The 16,298-nt window shown below is 36.3% G+C and overlaps 1 protein-coding gene across 1 annotated transcript in view; it reads left to right on the top strand.

Moving 5' to 3' along the window:
- DNAH8 (dynein axonemal heavy chain 8) overlaps positions 1-16,298 on the top strand; it is a gene marked incomplete at its 3' end in the record, with an annotated part of 299,195 nt that overhangs the window by 163,878 nt on the left and 119,019 nt on the right. Inside the window, exons 55-59 of the mRNA XM_084228672.1 lie at positions 3,199-3,362; positions 4,562-4,754; positions 8,954-9,076; positions 10,632-10,762; positions 15,804-15,957. Coding sequence (XP_084084798.1) covers positions 3,199-3,362; positions 4,562-4,754; positions 8,954-9,076; positions 10,632-10,762; positions 15,804-15,957 — 765 coding nt within the window. The remainder of the gene's footprint in view (positions 1-3,198; positions 3,363-4,561; positions 4,755-8,953; positions 9,077-10,631; positions 10,763-15,803; positions 15,958-16,298) is intronic.

The raw sequence follows: 16,298 nt of genomic DNA, 5'->3' as shown, positions 1-16,298 counted from the left end.
ACATAAATGTCTCTCTAAACACTTTCTTCATTTGATTTCAGAGGGGATGCTGATTGATTTCAGATTCATGCTCTTGGCTCTTTTCCTATGTCACGGCTTACCTTCTTCCCTTCCTCTAAATACTGAGTGCTCCTGATCTCCATGTTGGGACCCTGTTGCCTCACAGGGCAGCAGCCTTGGAAGCAGCACAGGACAAAGGAAAGATTACTCAAAATCCAAGTATTGAAAGACCTAGTGGAACTACACCAAAATAGGTGCAGCCCCGATTCCTGGGCAGTCTCGTATTTATTTAGAACCAGGTTCAGAGAAGATGGGCAAGAGTGTAGAGGAATGTACATGCGTGGAAATATGTTATTGGGGATGTGTCATTGTCTGGTACAGGCTAGGGTGGAGTGACCATGGGCTTTTGCTTGTGAGGTAGGGACTCCATAGTTCCCACTAATCAAAGCCTACTATCTCTAGTTCCTATTCTTACCTAACTTTCTGCTAATCTTTACAAGTAAGATATTCTAGCTGATCTTGCTAATCTGGCCATAATGTCTGCCTGCTGGTTTCCCAGTATGTTCCTCATACCATGACTTTTGCCCTGGTGGGAGGTTCCCTGCCTGACTCTGTGTTTTAGCTTGATCAGCAGGAACTCTGGGCACCAACACAGTAGCACCAAGAACAAGGCAGCCTGGGGATTCCATAGGACCCCTTTCCTATCTCCATTCTTTCCCCAGATAATCTCATCCATCTCTCTGCTGATGACTTCAAAACCAGTAGCGCCATCCCAGGCTCCTCTGCTTGATTCCAGGCTTATTTCTAACTGCTTGGCAGACATCACCACTTTGATGTCTAGTCTAATAACCAACACAAGTTAACATGCCCAAACAGAGTTCTTAATTTTCCTTCCTCAAACTTTTGCATCTTAATTAGCAGAAACACTAATTACCCTGCTTCTCAAGCTAAAAACTTGGGTGCCATCCTTGACTTGTCTCTCTCATCCCCCACATCAAATTTCATCAGCAACTCTCAGTGACATTGCATTCAGATATATCCCCCCAAACTGAGCACTTCTTGCCATCTCACTGTGTACCCTAGTAGTTGCTTCCATCATCTGCCTTTTGGACCATGCAGTAACTTCCTGACCAATCTCCTTACTTTCTTCATGTTTGATTAGAGTCTATTCTCTACTGATTTCTCAAAAAGTAAGCCAGAGAGTATTACTTCTTAAAATCACTAGTAGATTCCCAGTTGTACTTACAATAAATCCCATGAAATGCAATCTGAGCTGGCCCTGCTTACCTCTCTTCCCTTCCTTCATTCTGCGCTAACTGCACTGCCCTTCTCACTGTTCTTTGAACATCCCCGGTTTTTCAGATCCTTTTGACTGTTATACTTCATCTGACTTACTTTTTCATTCTTAACTTCAATGGAACTTTCCTGGACCTTTTCCTCAAAAATTACTGCATTATTTGCCTCCTGCTTTATTGTTTTTTTTTTTTTTTACCATTATTCTTTATATGTTTATTCATTAATCAATATCTTTGTTTATTAATTACCAGACTCCTCCACTAGAATGGAAACTCCAGTCAGAGCAGAATTATTTGCTTATTTACTACAGTATCATAGAAACAGTATGACAAGATCAGAAATAGTCATTGAAAAATTAATGTTATCTTCCTTCACTCCAACCCCCAAAAGAGCAGCCCTCCTTATTTCTTTTTTTTTCCAAATTAATCATCTTCATTAAACACTCTTTTAATCTATGCATTTCTGTGTATGTCACTTCACTTTTCTATTACTTTACAGAGCTTTAAACAGAAGCTGGTGAAAAAAGAAGTTGATAAAAATTAAGAGAAATATTAGGAAAAGGAAAGAAGCAGGTTAATAAATGAAAAGAAGAGGGAAATAAATTAGCTTATTTAATTCTTTTGTGATTATTTCTGTTAGCAATGACTACCATCAGAGCTACAGACTTTTATGGGAAGAAAAAGAAAACAATATTTATATGGCCATATCTCTTTATTTGTATTTGTAATAGAAGGCTATACTTTACATTTTGGTGAGTAGAATGAACATTTTAACTTGGAATTGAACTGAATAAAAAGGAAAATTGAAGGTGATTGATAAACTAACATTTCTATTCATTCTATTTCCCCATACTACCTGCTTTTTAAACTGGCATTATGAATTAGTCTGTAAAAATTACCCTACAAACTCAAAAGGATACTTTTTCGATGTAGTAAAGGCTTTTATTTCAGGAGTAGATGTTAAAGAAAGCATTTGTTTTCCTGAATTCATTATTTGGAGAGTTTGCTTTATATCTTCAGAATTATTGTTGTTTTTACTTTCAAAAAATGAGGCTAACGATAGGACTTAGAATCCACACACATAGCAAGCAATGCTTTCCCCTACTATTACATCTCATTTACCCCTTAACTGGCATCTCCCTGTATAACAATGTGTCCTTGTTATAGCTTTACCTATTCAGATTCTAGAAGTTGGTAGAAATAATAAGTAAATTAACATATTGAACACAGTCTTTGTGTTCAACAAATAAAACCACCTAGTATTTATGGTTGTGTGTTACACTTGCCTGTCAATTTATCATTGATATCAAGATATATGAAAGCTTGTTGACTGAATTTGGGTCCCCACAGTAAAATTCAGATTATGATACACAATTGTATTTGTGGAAATCAAAAACACTGAGGACCTTAACAAAGCAATCTGTAGAAGAGAGTCATTATTGATTTTAGAAGTGAACATTTATTGTTCTTAACACCACAACAACCAACTCACATTCAGTTTTTGTTATAACATATTTCCAGACATATACTAAATAAGGTCAGTATTGGCTACGAAGGCTTATTCCCACAACTCACATAGTTTATAAGAACTCAGGAGAAAGTGACTTGTTTAAAGCCAACCCATGGTGGTAGAACAGGTGTTGGAATCTGTATCTATTGCATTGTTCTTGAAGTCATCATTTTTCAAGGGTTTATGGTCTTTTAAATTCCATATTGGTTTGTTTGTGATGCATTTTATTTCTGTGGGTGCTGTGACCAAAATATAAACTTCATCTTGGTTTATTTACTCAGTCAATTTTATTTAAAATAGGAGTGTGTGCATTAAAAATCTAAAAGCAGCTCTACTCTTAGTTCTATCTGAAAAAATGAATTAAGTATTATGTGTTTCTTTTTAAATCTCTAGGTAAAGATGCTGCCAACTCCTTCTAAATTTCATTACATTTTCAATCTTCGAGATCTTTCCAGACTTTGGCAAGGAATGTTAACCATAAAAGCTGAAGAGTGTGATTCAGTACCCATTCTCCTATCGCTTTTCAAACATGAGTGTAACCGAGTAATTGCAGACAGGTGTGTATATACAGTTATTGACTCCAAATGTCTATGTAAGATGTTTATACTACTCGAGTAATCCTGCATTATTTACTCAAATTAGTAGAGTAAGGAACATTATTTTCATTTGCTGAGGGGTTTGTACAGCACTGATGTCATTTTCCACCTGCTGGTCACTTTAAAAAAATGCTCTACCAATCTTACTTTCAGCAGGATGTCTTTTTAAATAACCACATTATCATCAGAGACAAATTTTAGTTATCTAGATATTTTTGTAAGTTGGAGTTCTGTATAGATTTTGCATGGTGAAATCTGGTATATGAGCTAACTCATCTTTCTGAGATTCTATTTCTTGCTCTATAAAATATGGATGTTACTGCAATCTGACAAAATTTAAAGGGTCTACCATACTTTCCCCCTTTACTATTGTAAATCTGAAGTGGATCTTGTTGGACCATGTGCCCACAAACTCAGAAAGAGGATGCTATTGACCATAACTTGTATATCCCTATTGCACATTTTAGGGACCTTTGACCTCACCTAAGTGATTCTCTATTGTTAAATAAAGAAAATTGTTCATGACACTTGTTAAAACCATAAGACAGTCAGACGGCTTTATTTAGGACTCTCATGAAAGGCACGGGTACTCCTACAATGGGGTTTGCAGTAGGGGACAGAGATTGAGTTCAGCTCTAAATACAAGAAGGAAAAATTGGAACTTGAAGCCAAGAAATAGGACTGTTGGTGGATAGAAAATTACTAAGAATGACTATTAGGAGTGAAGGGGGATTTGAAGCAGACCAGGTAATCAAATGGGGCATAATGAAGAATGAGGAATTGGGCAGCTATCAAGTATGATCGGATATTGGGGTATGGGGATTCTGGGTATACTGACTTGACAGGATTCTTGCTAAAACTGGGTGAGGTAAAGAATGTCAAGTCCAAAATTTGAGGTCTTATTGGGAAGAACATTCAAAGGAACTTGCCTAAGTTTAGTCAAGGAGAGACTACTTTTCAGCATTTACTCATAAATAATACTATGAATGTTATAACACTATTGGATGGAGTTATGACTTTCCTGTCAGAAGGGAGAATATATTGTTTCCCTGTTCTAAGGAGATGCAGGCACAGGATGGGGGCTGAGAGGCTTGTTGGGTTGGAAAAGATGCCTTCATATTTTACATTTTAAAAAAATACATCTGGTATTTTTCTTTCAGATTTATAACTCCTGAAGATGAACAGTGGTTTAATGTCTATCTTATTCGTGCACTTGAAGAAAGTATCAGTCCAGATTTGGTATCAACTGTTCTTCCTGAACCATACTTTGTAGATTTTCTCCGTGAGTTGCCTGAACCAACTGGTGATGAACCTGAAGAAACTTTCTTTGAAGTGCCCAAAGTCTATGAACTGGTATTTATTCATCTTTAAAATTAATTTTTTGATCATTCACCAAACTAGATTATTTCTACAAGTGCCAGAGTCCTACCAGGGAGCTGCTGTAACAGCTGTGACATATCAGTGTTACGATTCATGTCATCATTTACCATGTAAAATATTTCTTTCAGTGAAATTTAGCAATCCCATAAAGTCAGGTATAAGACAAATATGTCTACTATTATCACTGTTATTAAATATTGCTTTGAAAGTTCTGGGATATGCAACACAATGTTAAAAAGAAAGCATGAAATTATCAGGTAAGAAAAACAAACAAATATTTTTAATTACAGGTAATATGAATATCTATTAATATAATCTAAGAGAATATGAATATCTATTAATATAATCTAAGAGAATTTAAAGTCTGTTCCCAGTAAGATGACCAAGTATGATATCAACATAAAACTCAATAATTCTCCTCCATATTAGAGGTTGGTAAATTTTAATTCATGGGCCACATCCAGCCCATTGCCAGATTTTGTTAGATAGTGAACTAAAAAAAGATTTTTAGAGGCATCTGACAAGATAGGAGAAGAGTGAAGATATCACAAATAAATTGCAGCAGAACAAAATAAACAATCCCTGAGAGACAAAGGAATGACTACAGTACAAGGCAGAGCAATGGTATGGTGGAAAGGAGTAGGAAAATCTTTAACTAAATTGTGTTTACAGTGATACAAGTACAACCCAAGAGAGGAGTGAATTCTGTATGGAAACCCCTAAAGTTGCTGAGTCAGGGGAACATATCTGTATTGGGGACTTTGGAGACCCAGAACTACACTGAAGAAGTGGGTTCATAGAGTTGGTGTCCAGTACAGGGTGTATAATTACAGATAAACATATAACTAGGCTACACCTCATTCCCCCTCCCCCCCAAAAAGGAGAGAGAAAACATTAATAAATAGAATCACAAATGAAAGAGGAGAAATCACTACAGATAACACAGAACTACAAAAGATCATAAGAGATTACTTTGAACAGCTATATGCCAATAAAATAAATAACCTTGAAAAATGAGTAAATTTCTAGATCAACGTAATCTAGCAAGACCTAACCCAGGATGAGACAGTTGAAAAGCTAAAGCCCAGGACCAGATAGCTTTGCAAATGAATTCCATCAAACTTTTAAAGAATAAGTAATGCCTACCTTTCTCAAATTGTTTTTAAAAACACAAGAAGAGAGAATGCTCCCTAATACATTTTATGATGCCAACATTATCTTAAAACTGAAAATAGACAAAAACAGGTATAAATTATAGAACAGTATCCCTGATGAACATTGATGCAAAATTTTCAACAAAACAAAAACACTAGCATATTGAATTCAGCAGTATATCCTAAAAATTGAAAATGAATCCCATGAGGAAGTGGGCTTCATCCCAGGTGCAAGCATGGTTTAATATACATAAAATCAAGTAATGTAATATGTTAACAAAAATAAAGATAAAAATTATATAATATCAATGCAAACAAAGCATTTGATAAGATTCAGCATCCATTTATAATTAAAACTCTAATCAAGATGGGAACAGAAGGAAATTACCTTAACATTTTAAAGGTAAGCTTTTCTCCTAAGATCTAGCACAAAAGAAGATGCCCATGTCACCATTACTGCTTAACTTAGTACTAGAGGTTTTGATCACCACTACAGACAAAGCAGGAAATAAAAGCAGTCCAACTGGGAAAAAAAGTGAAATTATCACTTTTAGCAAGCAATATCATATATGTGGAAGAGCCTAAGGACTATGTCAAAAAGTTACTAGAAACAATAAATTAATATAGCAAAGTGACAGGCTATAAAATCAACATACAAAAAATCCATAGCTTTTTTTTTTTATATATAAGCAAGACACAAAAGAGATTAAGAAAGTGACTCCCTTTATAATTGCTTCAAAAAGAATTGAATACCTCAGATCAACCTAACAAGGGGAAAAAGACCTATACAATGAGAACTGCCAGATGTTTCTAAAGGACTTTGATGGTGACATAAGTAGATGGAAGGATATACCATGTTCATGGATGGAAAAAAAATCAATATAATCAAAATTATGATCCTCCCTAAAATGATAGACAAATTTAACATGATACAAATCAAAAAACCAAATATTTTTCTCAAACTAAACAAAAAATAATGAAATTATATGAAGCAGCCTAAATCTCCTTCAGTGAACAAATGGATCAAGAAGATGTCACACTATGGAGTATTATGTTTCCATAAAAAGGATGAAATGTAGCTATTTTTGGCCAACAGGTATATGAAAAACTGTTCAACATCACTTATAATCAGGGAAATGCAAATCAGAATCACAATGAAATACCACCTTATACCAGTGAGAATGGCACACATTAAAAAGACAGGCAACAACAAATGTTAGTGAGGATGTGGAGAAAAAGGAACTCTCCTACACTGCTGGTAGGAATGCAAACTGGTCCAACCACTGTGGAAAACTGTGTGGAGGATCCTCAAACTATTAAAAATGGAGCTACCATATGACCCAGAAATTCCACTCCTAGAAATCTACCCAAAAGACACAAATACATTCATTCAAAAGGATGCCTGCATTCCTATGTTTATTGCAGCACTATTAACAATAGGAAAGACATGGAAACAACACAAATGCCCAAAAATAGATAACTGGATCAAGAAGATGTAGTACATATACACAATGGAATACCCTTTGGCAATCAAAAAAGATAAATTCATGCCATTTGCAGCAACATGGGTGGAGCTAGGAGGGATTATGCTCAATAAAAAGGCCAGAAGGAAAAAGAAAAATATTGGGTGATTTCACTTATAGGAGGAATATAGGGGAACCAAATAAGGGATCAGGAAAAAAATAATAAATAAACAAAAATAGGGGGATATAGAGGGATCAAAACAGGGGAGAGAAGAGCACAAGGGACTATGGTGATGGTTCACGGGTGAATTGTTGGTGGGAACTTTATGGGGACTACCCATGAAAGGAGAGAGCATATAAGCACATGTTGTACAAAAAAGAACAATGATGTAATAAATAATTAATAAGAAAGAGAGAGAGAGAGAGAGAGAGGAAGGTAGGAAGGAAGGAAGGAGAGAGGAAAGAAAGACAGCCATTTTCAAGAAAATGGAATTTGAGAAAATTATGTGCAGCAAAGTAAGTGAGAATGATAAAAACAAATATTGGACATTCACACATCAGACAATTTAAGAATGTAAAACACTTAAAAAAAAGCTACTGGGGATCTGAGGTTAAGAAGGAGTGGGAGGGAAAAGGACAAGGGGACCGAAGAGGTGGTGGTGGTGGGGAAATCCATAAACAACATTAAAAAGCAAATAAAAACTGAGAGAAAATTTGTTAAATTCCAACATTAATTACCACCCGTAAGTGTTGGTGTTGGGGTTTGAAGGGAAAGGTCAGTAAAGGATTTCATTTTGGAAACCAACTAATGCAGTTAAAAGTGTTAAGCCTTGCAAATGGAAATGACTAAATGTAGATTAAATCTACAGACATACTTTAGGTTTTTAAAACAATTATTTTAAAGTTACATTTTTTTCATACATGTGAAACTTATATTTTTTACCTTGATTATGGTGGTAGCTTTACAGGTATATGTATATGTTTAAACTCACCAAACTGTATATATTAAAGATGCAAACTTGTGTACATAAATTCTGAATCTTTTAAAAATAACTAGAATATTAATAATAGAATAGGATCTTTGAACAGCATGTTTAGCCAACTTCATTATACTTGTGTCATTGGTCACAGAATATACATTTTTAAAAAGATTTATTTATTTATGCGTACCTGGGGTATGTATATTTTATTTATGTACACCTGGGGTACAGGCCAGAGGTGTGGGGGATGAGAGGATTCACCAGAGACAGAGTGGGGAGCAGAACAGGCAGACTGACTGAAATACACTGCTGAAGGGAGCAGCAGGCAAGACAGAAGACTGCTGCGCCTTGTGGGTAGCTCCTTGGCCGGAATTAACTCATGCTGCAGAGGCTGCAAATAGCTTCATAGTGCTGTGCTTAACCCCTTGCGCCACCAGGGAGGCCCCAGAATATACATTATTTTTAAGTGCAAATAAATTTAGAGTTACTTTTGAGTATCTTTACAATTGCTCCTCACACAAGTATGTGGATCTTAAGTATTCTTTCTTTCTCTCTTTCTCTCTCTTTGCCCATAGGTACCTTCCTTTGAATTTCTTGCTGAAAAACTCCAGTTTTACCAGAGACAATTTAATGAAATCATTAGAGGAACATCTCTTGATCTGGTGTTTTTTAAAGATGCAATGACTCATCTAATTAAGGTTCTAATAATTGACTGTTTTATGATATAAATTAGATCTTGTGAAAACATAGTCAATTTCACAAATAAACTTTTGGTGAGAATAAATATATAGTATCAGGTGGTATATAAAAGAGTGTCCATAAGTTCAGTCAGTTCACTGTCTCAGAAATCAAAGGTTTACTTTAAAACCCTTACTTGAATCTACCTTTGTGACAACATGTGATTTTCAAGGGCAAATTGATGATTTTTGTTTTCAGAGCTTTTGACACATTGAATCAGAGTTTTTAACCTTTCTAGAAAGTAAGCTAGAGAACTCTAGGAAGGAATTTCTCTAATTTTTTGGATATGATAGGAATCCTGTTCTCTGTGGAGGAAAAGTTGATGCTTTAGAAAATATCAGTGGCATGAGTAAAACAGATAAATGGATTATGGGGAAGTGGTAAGGGCTGACAAAAAAAAAAAAAAAGAAAAAAAGAAGAAGCTAATTAAAGCCAGCACCAAAAAAGGAGTTTATTTGATCCATGTCTGAAAGGCTATAGAAAGGAGTTGTATATTTGTATAAATTGCAGATGGGAAAGGAGTTTCTCCAGGAAATCAGAACATGAAGTGGGGAGATTTGGTGAAGAGGAGCCTGCTCGCTCTGTGTTTACTATGTTGTTGTCTTCTGCAAAGCTGGCAAATTTCCAGATGTCCTAGGGCTATTTCAGCCACTCACCTATTGTAGAGAATCTGCTGTGGCTAGATAATTAGGTGCCTGGAACACTGTTACAGGTGCAAAACCAAAGAAATAATTAACATATTAGGAAATATAATTCTGAAATTAATTCACAACCAAGGTGTCATTACTGATCTGTCACTTGTGGAACTGGCATTAACATAAAGCTTTTTAATGCTGAAATTAACTTAATGATTTGTCTATACTTTCCTTAAAATCAGTGACTTTAACATAAAAGGCAGTGCTTTAGCAATGTCTTCAACTGACCTTATTAAATTTCAACCCCAACTTGATCCTTATCCTCACTGAAGAAATCAAAGAAAAACAACATAAGACTATAAATTGTCTTTTCATCTTTTTCTACAAATGCTCTTCCACCTCCATTCTGATTTTGGTACTTAAAACTTTTCCTCATTGCCAGAAGTATTCCTTTTCTGAATTGTCTGTACAATTCAGTGTGTTAGGCTGATGGGTAAAGAAGCAAACAATTCTAACTTCTTTCTGCGGATTTGTAAGAGGAGCGCCACTGTCCATTGAGTCTAAACTTAATACAGTTACACACACACACACACACACACACACACACAGAAAGAGAGAGAGAGGTTTTTGAAAGAGGAGCTAAGAAAGTCTGTTCTGCCTTACATGATTGAATAGGTTGAATATAGATAGGGGAGGTAAGAATTTGAAATGTATAAATCAATGTAAAACTTTTGTTTTAAAAGTTCTGCAATACAGCATTAAAGAAAAGGGCCTAATGTCACCTGCAGACATATGGTCAAAGCTTGGACCCATTTTATGCAAAAAGAAATATAAGAAATTGACCTATTTTCAAATAAATATAATTTCATTTCAAAAACAGATTTCACGAATCATTCGAACATCATGTGGAAATGCATTGCTGGTTGGAGTTGGTGGTTCGGGAAAACAAAGTCTCTCAAGATTGGCTTCTTTCATAGCTGGATATCAAATATTTCAGATAACACTGACCAGGTATGGTAAGCAAAACAGAATGATAATGTTTTCTATAATTTCTCTGCAGTCTTGAGCAATTTTGGTGTTTTTCCTCAAGATTGCTTTGAGGAAAATTTGTTTTCCCCAAATATTTGCCCTTGTGTACTTCTATGTACATTTTAGGTCACCTTTTCAGTTCACACACTCACAGACACATCACTCTGCAGCCAAAGAGCTAAAAATGTAATAAGGTACAGTTTATAACAGCATTAAAATAATATAAAACATCAAGTGTCGAGAAATTGGTTAAATGAAATTTAATTAGTTGTCAACATTTAAAAATTGGGAACTTTCGCATAAAGACGAACATCTTTCTTACTTCTCTTGAAATGACTGGAAGACCTGGCAACAATGAACCCACATTTCCAGGTGGCTGGCACTGAGCAGCCGCAATGGCATCCTCTGCCTGATTCCTATGTGTATCTGAGCTTGTGATACTGTAGTCAGACATGACAGTGGCTAAACTAAGGCATGTAGTTGACAATATTTTCATATTTCTGTCTTCTTGATGCCCTGCCATCTGGGGCATTGCTGACTGGGCAGAGACTGTCTATCCCAGGACCAGGCAATTCTTGGAGACTGCTCAGGACTAACCTAGGACCATGCCTTTCATATATAAACCAACCAACCCAGAGCTCACACTCCAAACCCCTCACCATTTGTATCTGGTTTGACAGTCCAGGAAGCAATAGTCCTCTATCCTTCTCAACCCAGAGCCAAGTACCTGTCCAGTAGGGGAAGCACCTATGCCCCAGCGCCTGCTGAAATTATTCTGTATGCCAATCCTAAGTCTGCTTAGCCTGCCTGCCTTTGCTCTTCTCATGGAAATCACAATGACGGCCATTGCCCTGGCTCTCTCCTCACTCCTGCCTCCTGCCAGACCCTGGTACTGCAGCATGTGGCCCCATATAAAATGGTACACCCTCTCCTGTTTCTAGGAATCTGTGAGTAGAAACCACTTCTTTCATGGTAGTCCTTTCTGTGTCTACATGTCTCTCCATACCTGATTAAACAAATCCTGAGTTTATTTTAAAACAGCAGGGAAATTGGGACTAAAAAGTTGGAGCCAGGGCCTCCCCGGTGGCGCAGCGGTTGAACGCTGGGTTGCAAAGCTGCCCGCAGCCTCTGCAGTGCCGGTTCGATCCCTGGCTGCTCCCCGGCCACCGGAGGAGGAGGGTCCCACATGGCACGCAGACCTCTCCTGCCACCCGCTGCTCCCCTCAGCAGTGTACTTCGGTCCTTCTGCCTGCTCTGCTCCCCGCTCTGGCTCTGGTGAATTCTCTTGCACTGTACCCAGTGCTTGTATAAATAAATAAAATAAATCTTAAAAAAAAAAAAGTTGGAGCCAATGGGACAGTTTAAAGTAGACAGGATTCCTGCTGTAAGTGAGACCATCCAGTATTTTTCTTTCTGGCTTATTTCACTGAGCATGATCCCTGCCAGCTCCATGTTGCTGCAGATGGCATGTGTTTTTTTTTGATTGCTGAGTAATATTCCATTGTGTATATGTACCACATCTTTTTGATCCAGTCATCTATTTTTGGTCATTTGGGTTGTTTCCATAGTTTACCTATTGTAAATAGGAAGAATGTAGAAGACCTAAATAAGGGATCAGGAAAAAAACCTAATTATAATAAAGTAAAAATCAAAATCAACAGGCAACTATAAACCAGAGACATACTACAGTGGGGGAGAAGGGAGTAGGATCAAAACAAGGGTGGTGGGAATTTTACGGGGACTATAACCAAGATGAAAGTGCATACATTGTACAAAAATGAAAAATGATGTAAAAATATATATTAAATAAATAAATAAATAAAGTAGACAGGATTGATAGGAGGAAAGAAGAAAGATCTAGAATGACACCCTAATTTCTCTAGTGGGCTTTATCACACTTCATTAAGAAAGTGCTTGCTCACATTTCTGTCTACTTCACTAGGCTGTAAATTCCCCAGGGATGGATCTTTGTAATCTTTGTTTTATCTACCATTACTATCAAGTGGGTACTTTTAACTAACACTTTAAAAGTAGTGTTGAATGAGTGAATAGATGGCAGTTTTTTAAAGAGATAAAATGAAAATTCAGTTCAGTACATGTTGAGTATGAGACTTTTGTAGAAAGTCTCATCATTGTAGAGTTCAGGAGATGGTTCCAGAGATACAAGGATAGAAGTCTTGGTTGTGAACACACTTTTAAGTGAATGAGGCATATTAATAGGGTTCGTAGCTATAAAAAAGAATGCTGGAGTCACCCAACATAGAGAAAAGGGGCTTGCAATGAGGAGTGAGAAGGACATGAGAGACAGAGAGGAGGAAACTCAGAATGATTTCCAGAAACCAAGGAGATGAGAGCCTGAAAATGTTGATTAAGACATAAGAAATAGTAGCAGTCAAACTTGCCAAGCTTTCAGTATAATGGCTGAGTGCAGGAGTCACATTGAAGTAAGGAGTGAAGAAGCAAAGGCATATTTAGAAACTCCTCAAGAAACTTAGCTATGAAAGAAGTGAGAGAGGCCAGGGCGTGGAAAGCTTTGTGTGGTGATTGTGTCTACATATGATGAACGCAACATATACCAGTAAGTTTAAGGGAAAAAAATCAGCCCAAATGGAGATGTGAGTTCATTGCCTGGTTGATTCAGAGATTTCCCCATCTAGTGAGATGGAGCCATCACCAACTGCACCACTTCTGCAGGAAGGGTGTGATGTCTCACCGGTGGAGCTACATCTCAGCAAACCATTTACCCATTTTTCTTTTAAATGAATATTCCTCTTGGGAATTATTTTGAAAGGGATGTATGGTTTGGTTTTGTTTTGTTTGTTTGTTTGTTTGTTTGTTTGATGACTCTTGTCTTTTGGCTGAGTTCTGCAGGCATGCTGTGGAGATACTGTGGGTTCGCTTCCAGACCACCGCAATACAGGCATATAGCAGTGAAATGAATCATATAAAGTTATGTTTACATGACACTGTCATCTATTAAGTATAAAAATAGTATAAAATAGCAGTTTCTCTAAAAAAAAGTCTATAAACCTCAATTAAAAAATACTTTATTTTTGAAGATAGTAATAATTATCTGAGCCCTCAGGGAGTTGCAATCATTTTACTGGTGGAGGGTCTGTCCTTGGCTGCTGGCTGATCAGTGTGGTGGCTGAAGGTTGGAATGACTGCAGCAATTTCTTAAAATAAGACAACAGTGCTGTTTGCTGTGTGGATGGACTCTTCTTTTCATTGAAGATTGTTCTGTAACATGCAATGTTGTGTGATGGCATTTTCCCTACAGTAGAACCTCTTTCAAAACTGGGATCAGTCTTCTCAAATTCTGCCCCTGCTTTACCAACATAGTTTAAAAGACCACTTTCTTTGCTCATCCGTAGGAACTCTTAAGGTTTTGTTATGAAATTTCAGCAATTTGGTCACATCTTAGACTGAATTTATAATTCTAGTTGTCTTGCTCTTTCTAGCACATTTGTAGTTCCTCCCTCCATTTAAGTCTTGAGTCCCTCAGAATCATCCATGAGGGTTGGAATCAAGTTATTCCAAACTCATGTGAATGCTGACATTTTAATCTGTTCCCATGAATCACAAATGTTCTTAATGGAATCTCTAATGGTGAATCCCACCCACGGGTTTCCTATTGACTTTGCCCAGATGCATCAAAGGATGGATAACTATAACCTCTCAAACTGTATATTTTAGATAATAAAAGTTAAAAGGCAAACTTTTAAGATGATCCTTGATTGATGGGCTGCTGGTTGAATGTTATATTAGCAGCTACAATAACACTTTTAATTCCCTTGCACATCTCCATCAGCACTCACCAGTGACCAGCTGCATTCTCAATGAGCAGTAATACTTGAAAAGGGGATTTTTTTTTCTGAGTAGTAGATGTCAGCAGTGGGCTTAAAATATTCAGTAAACCATTTTGTAAACAAATGTGCTGTCATCCAGACTTTGTTCTTCCATTTACAGAGCAGAGATAGGGTAGGTTTAGCACCATTTTAAATGGCCCTAAGATTTTCATCACGAAAGGTGGAATATTGCAAAAATCACCAAAATGTGACACAGAGACATAAAGCAAACACATGCTATTAGAGAAATGGTCCAATTGATTTTTCAGCACAGGGTTGCCCAAGTCTCAATTTGTATAAAATGGAAATGCAATAAAGTGAAGCATTTTACTACAATGCCCACAACAACATTTACAGGTAGGTATTATTTTTATTTTGCAGAGTAGAGATTTGAATCCAGAACTTTCTGGTTCCAATGCCCATCATCTTTCTGTTAGGCCCTATGGCTTACAGTACACTCTCTAGTATCTGTACCGTAAAACTTCCTTTATATGAGAGTTTCTTTGTAATCCTCTTCATTAACTTACTGAGGATTTGTAAGCAACACTTCAGAAAATGTTTGCTTTGTTTTTTACATATCATAACTGGTAGCACAACACTTAGTAGGAAACAGAGTAACCAGAAAAAGACTGAGATCTTTTAATAATCTATAACTACATAATTATAACATTTCTACTATTTCTATTATATCAGTAATGCATCTTTCTCTGTAGACTTTTTCTGAATTTTGCCACTTAATGCAAGGTGCACTATGTGTGCACTTTATCATTAATTTATCATTTATCTTGACTTGCTTACTAATCCAGACTCATCCAGATTTCAGACAAGTTTCAGGTATTTCACATATATTCACTCTATATTCATTTGGACAAATCTGTTGCTAAGGACTGTTGGAAATAGAAACTTCCCTATTCCCAGTAACTCTTCATGAATCATTTCTGGTAAACTCCTGTTTCTGAATTTTCAAATAGAACATATTTGTTTTGAATGGTAACATATAGCCATATAGCTATAAGCACAATTTTACTTATGTCTCTTGGACCAGGTGCAGATGTTGCTCTAAATATCATATTCATGTTGTATATTGAGATACATTAGAAGATATATCTAGATATATCTATATTATCTATAGATATATCTAGAATATCTATATTCATCCCACTTCTCTTTTTTAGGTCTTATAATGTGAATAATCTAACAGATGACTTAAAAAGTTTATATAGAGTTGCTGGTGCTGATGGAAAAGGCATCACCTTCATCTTCACTGACAATGAAATAAAGGATGAGGCATTTCTGGAATATCTCAACAATCTGCTATCTTCAGGGGAGGTAGGTCTCCAAAGTAGAGAAAGAAAAAAGCTCGTATTTTAAAAATGTGAATTACACTTGAATAGAAAATGTCACAACCCTTCAGAAGTGAGGCCATTTAGCGTACTTTATTCGATTTAGAAATGATTAATGTATGAAACTTAACATGTTTTTGAAGATCCTATGACACTAAGATTGCCCTCCTCTAGATTTTTTGGAATGCTTTCTTCCATTTTAAACATAATTTCTTACTTTTCTCCTTAATCCTCAATTTAATGCTGCAATTTATTTTAGGAGAAGCAAAGTTTATTTATCTAGCTGTCTGTCTATCTACAAGTCAGCAGATCAGAATGGTTGGAAGA

Source organism: Talpa europaea, assembly GCF_964194135.1.
Source record: "Talpa europaea genome assembly, chromosome: 2".
Classification (NCBI taxonomy): Eukaryota; Metazoa; Chordata; class Mammalia; order Eulipotyphla; family Talpidae; genus Talpa; species Talpa europaea.
The sequence above is the reverse complement of the archived record's forward strand: the minus strand, read 5'-3'. Positions and strand labels throughout refer to the sequence as shown.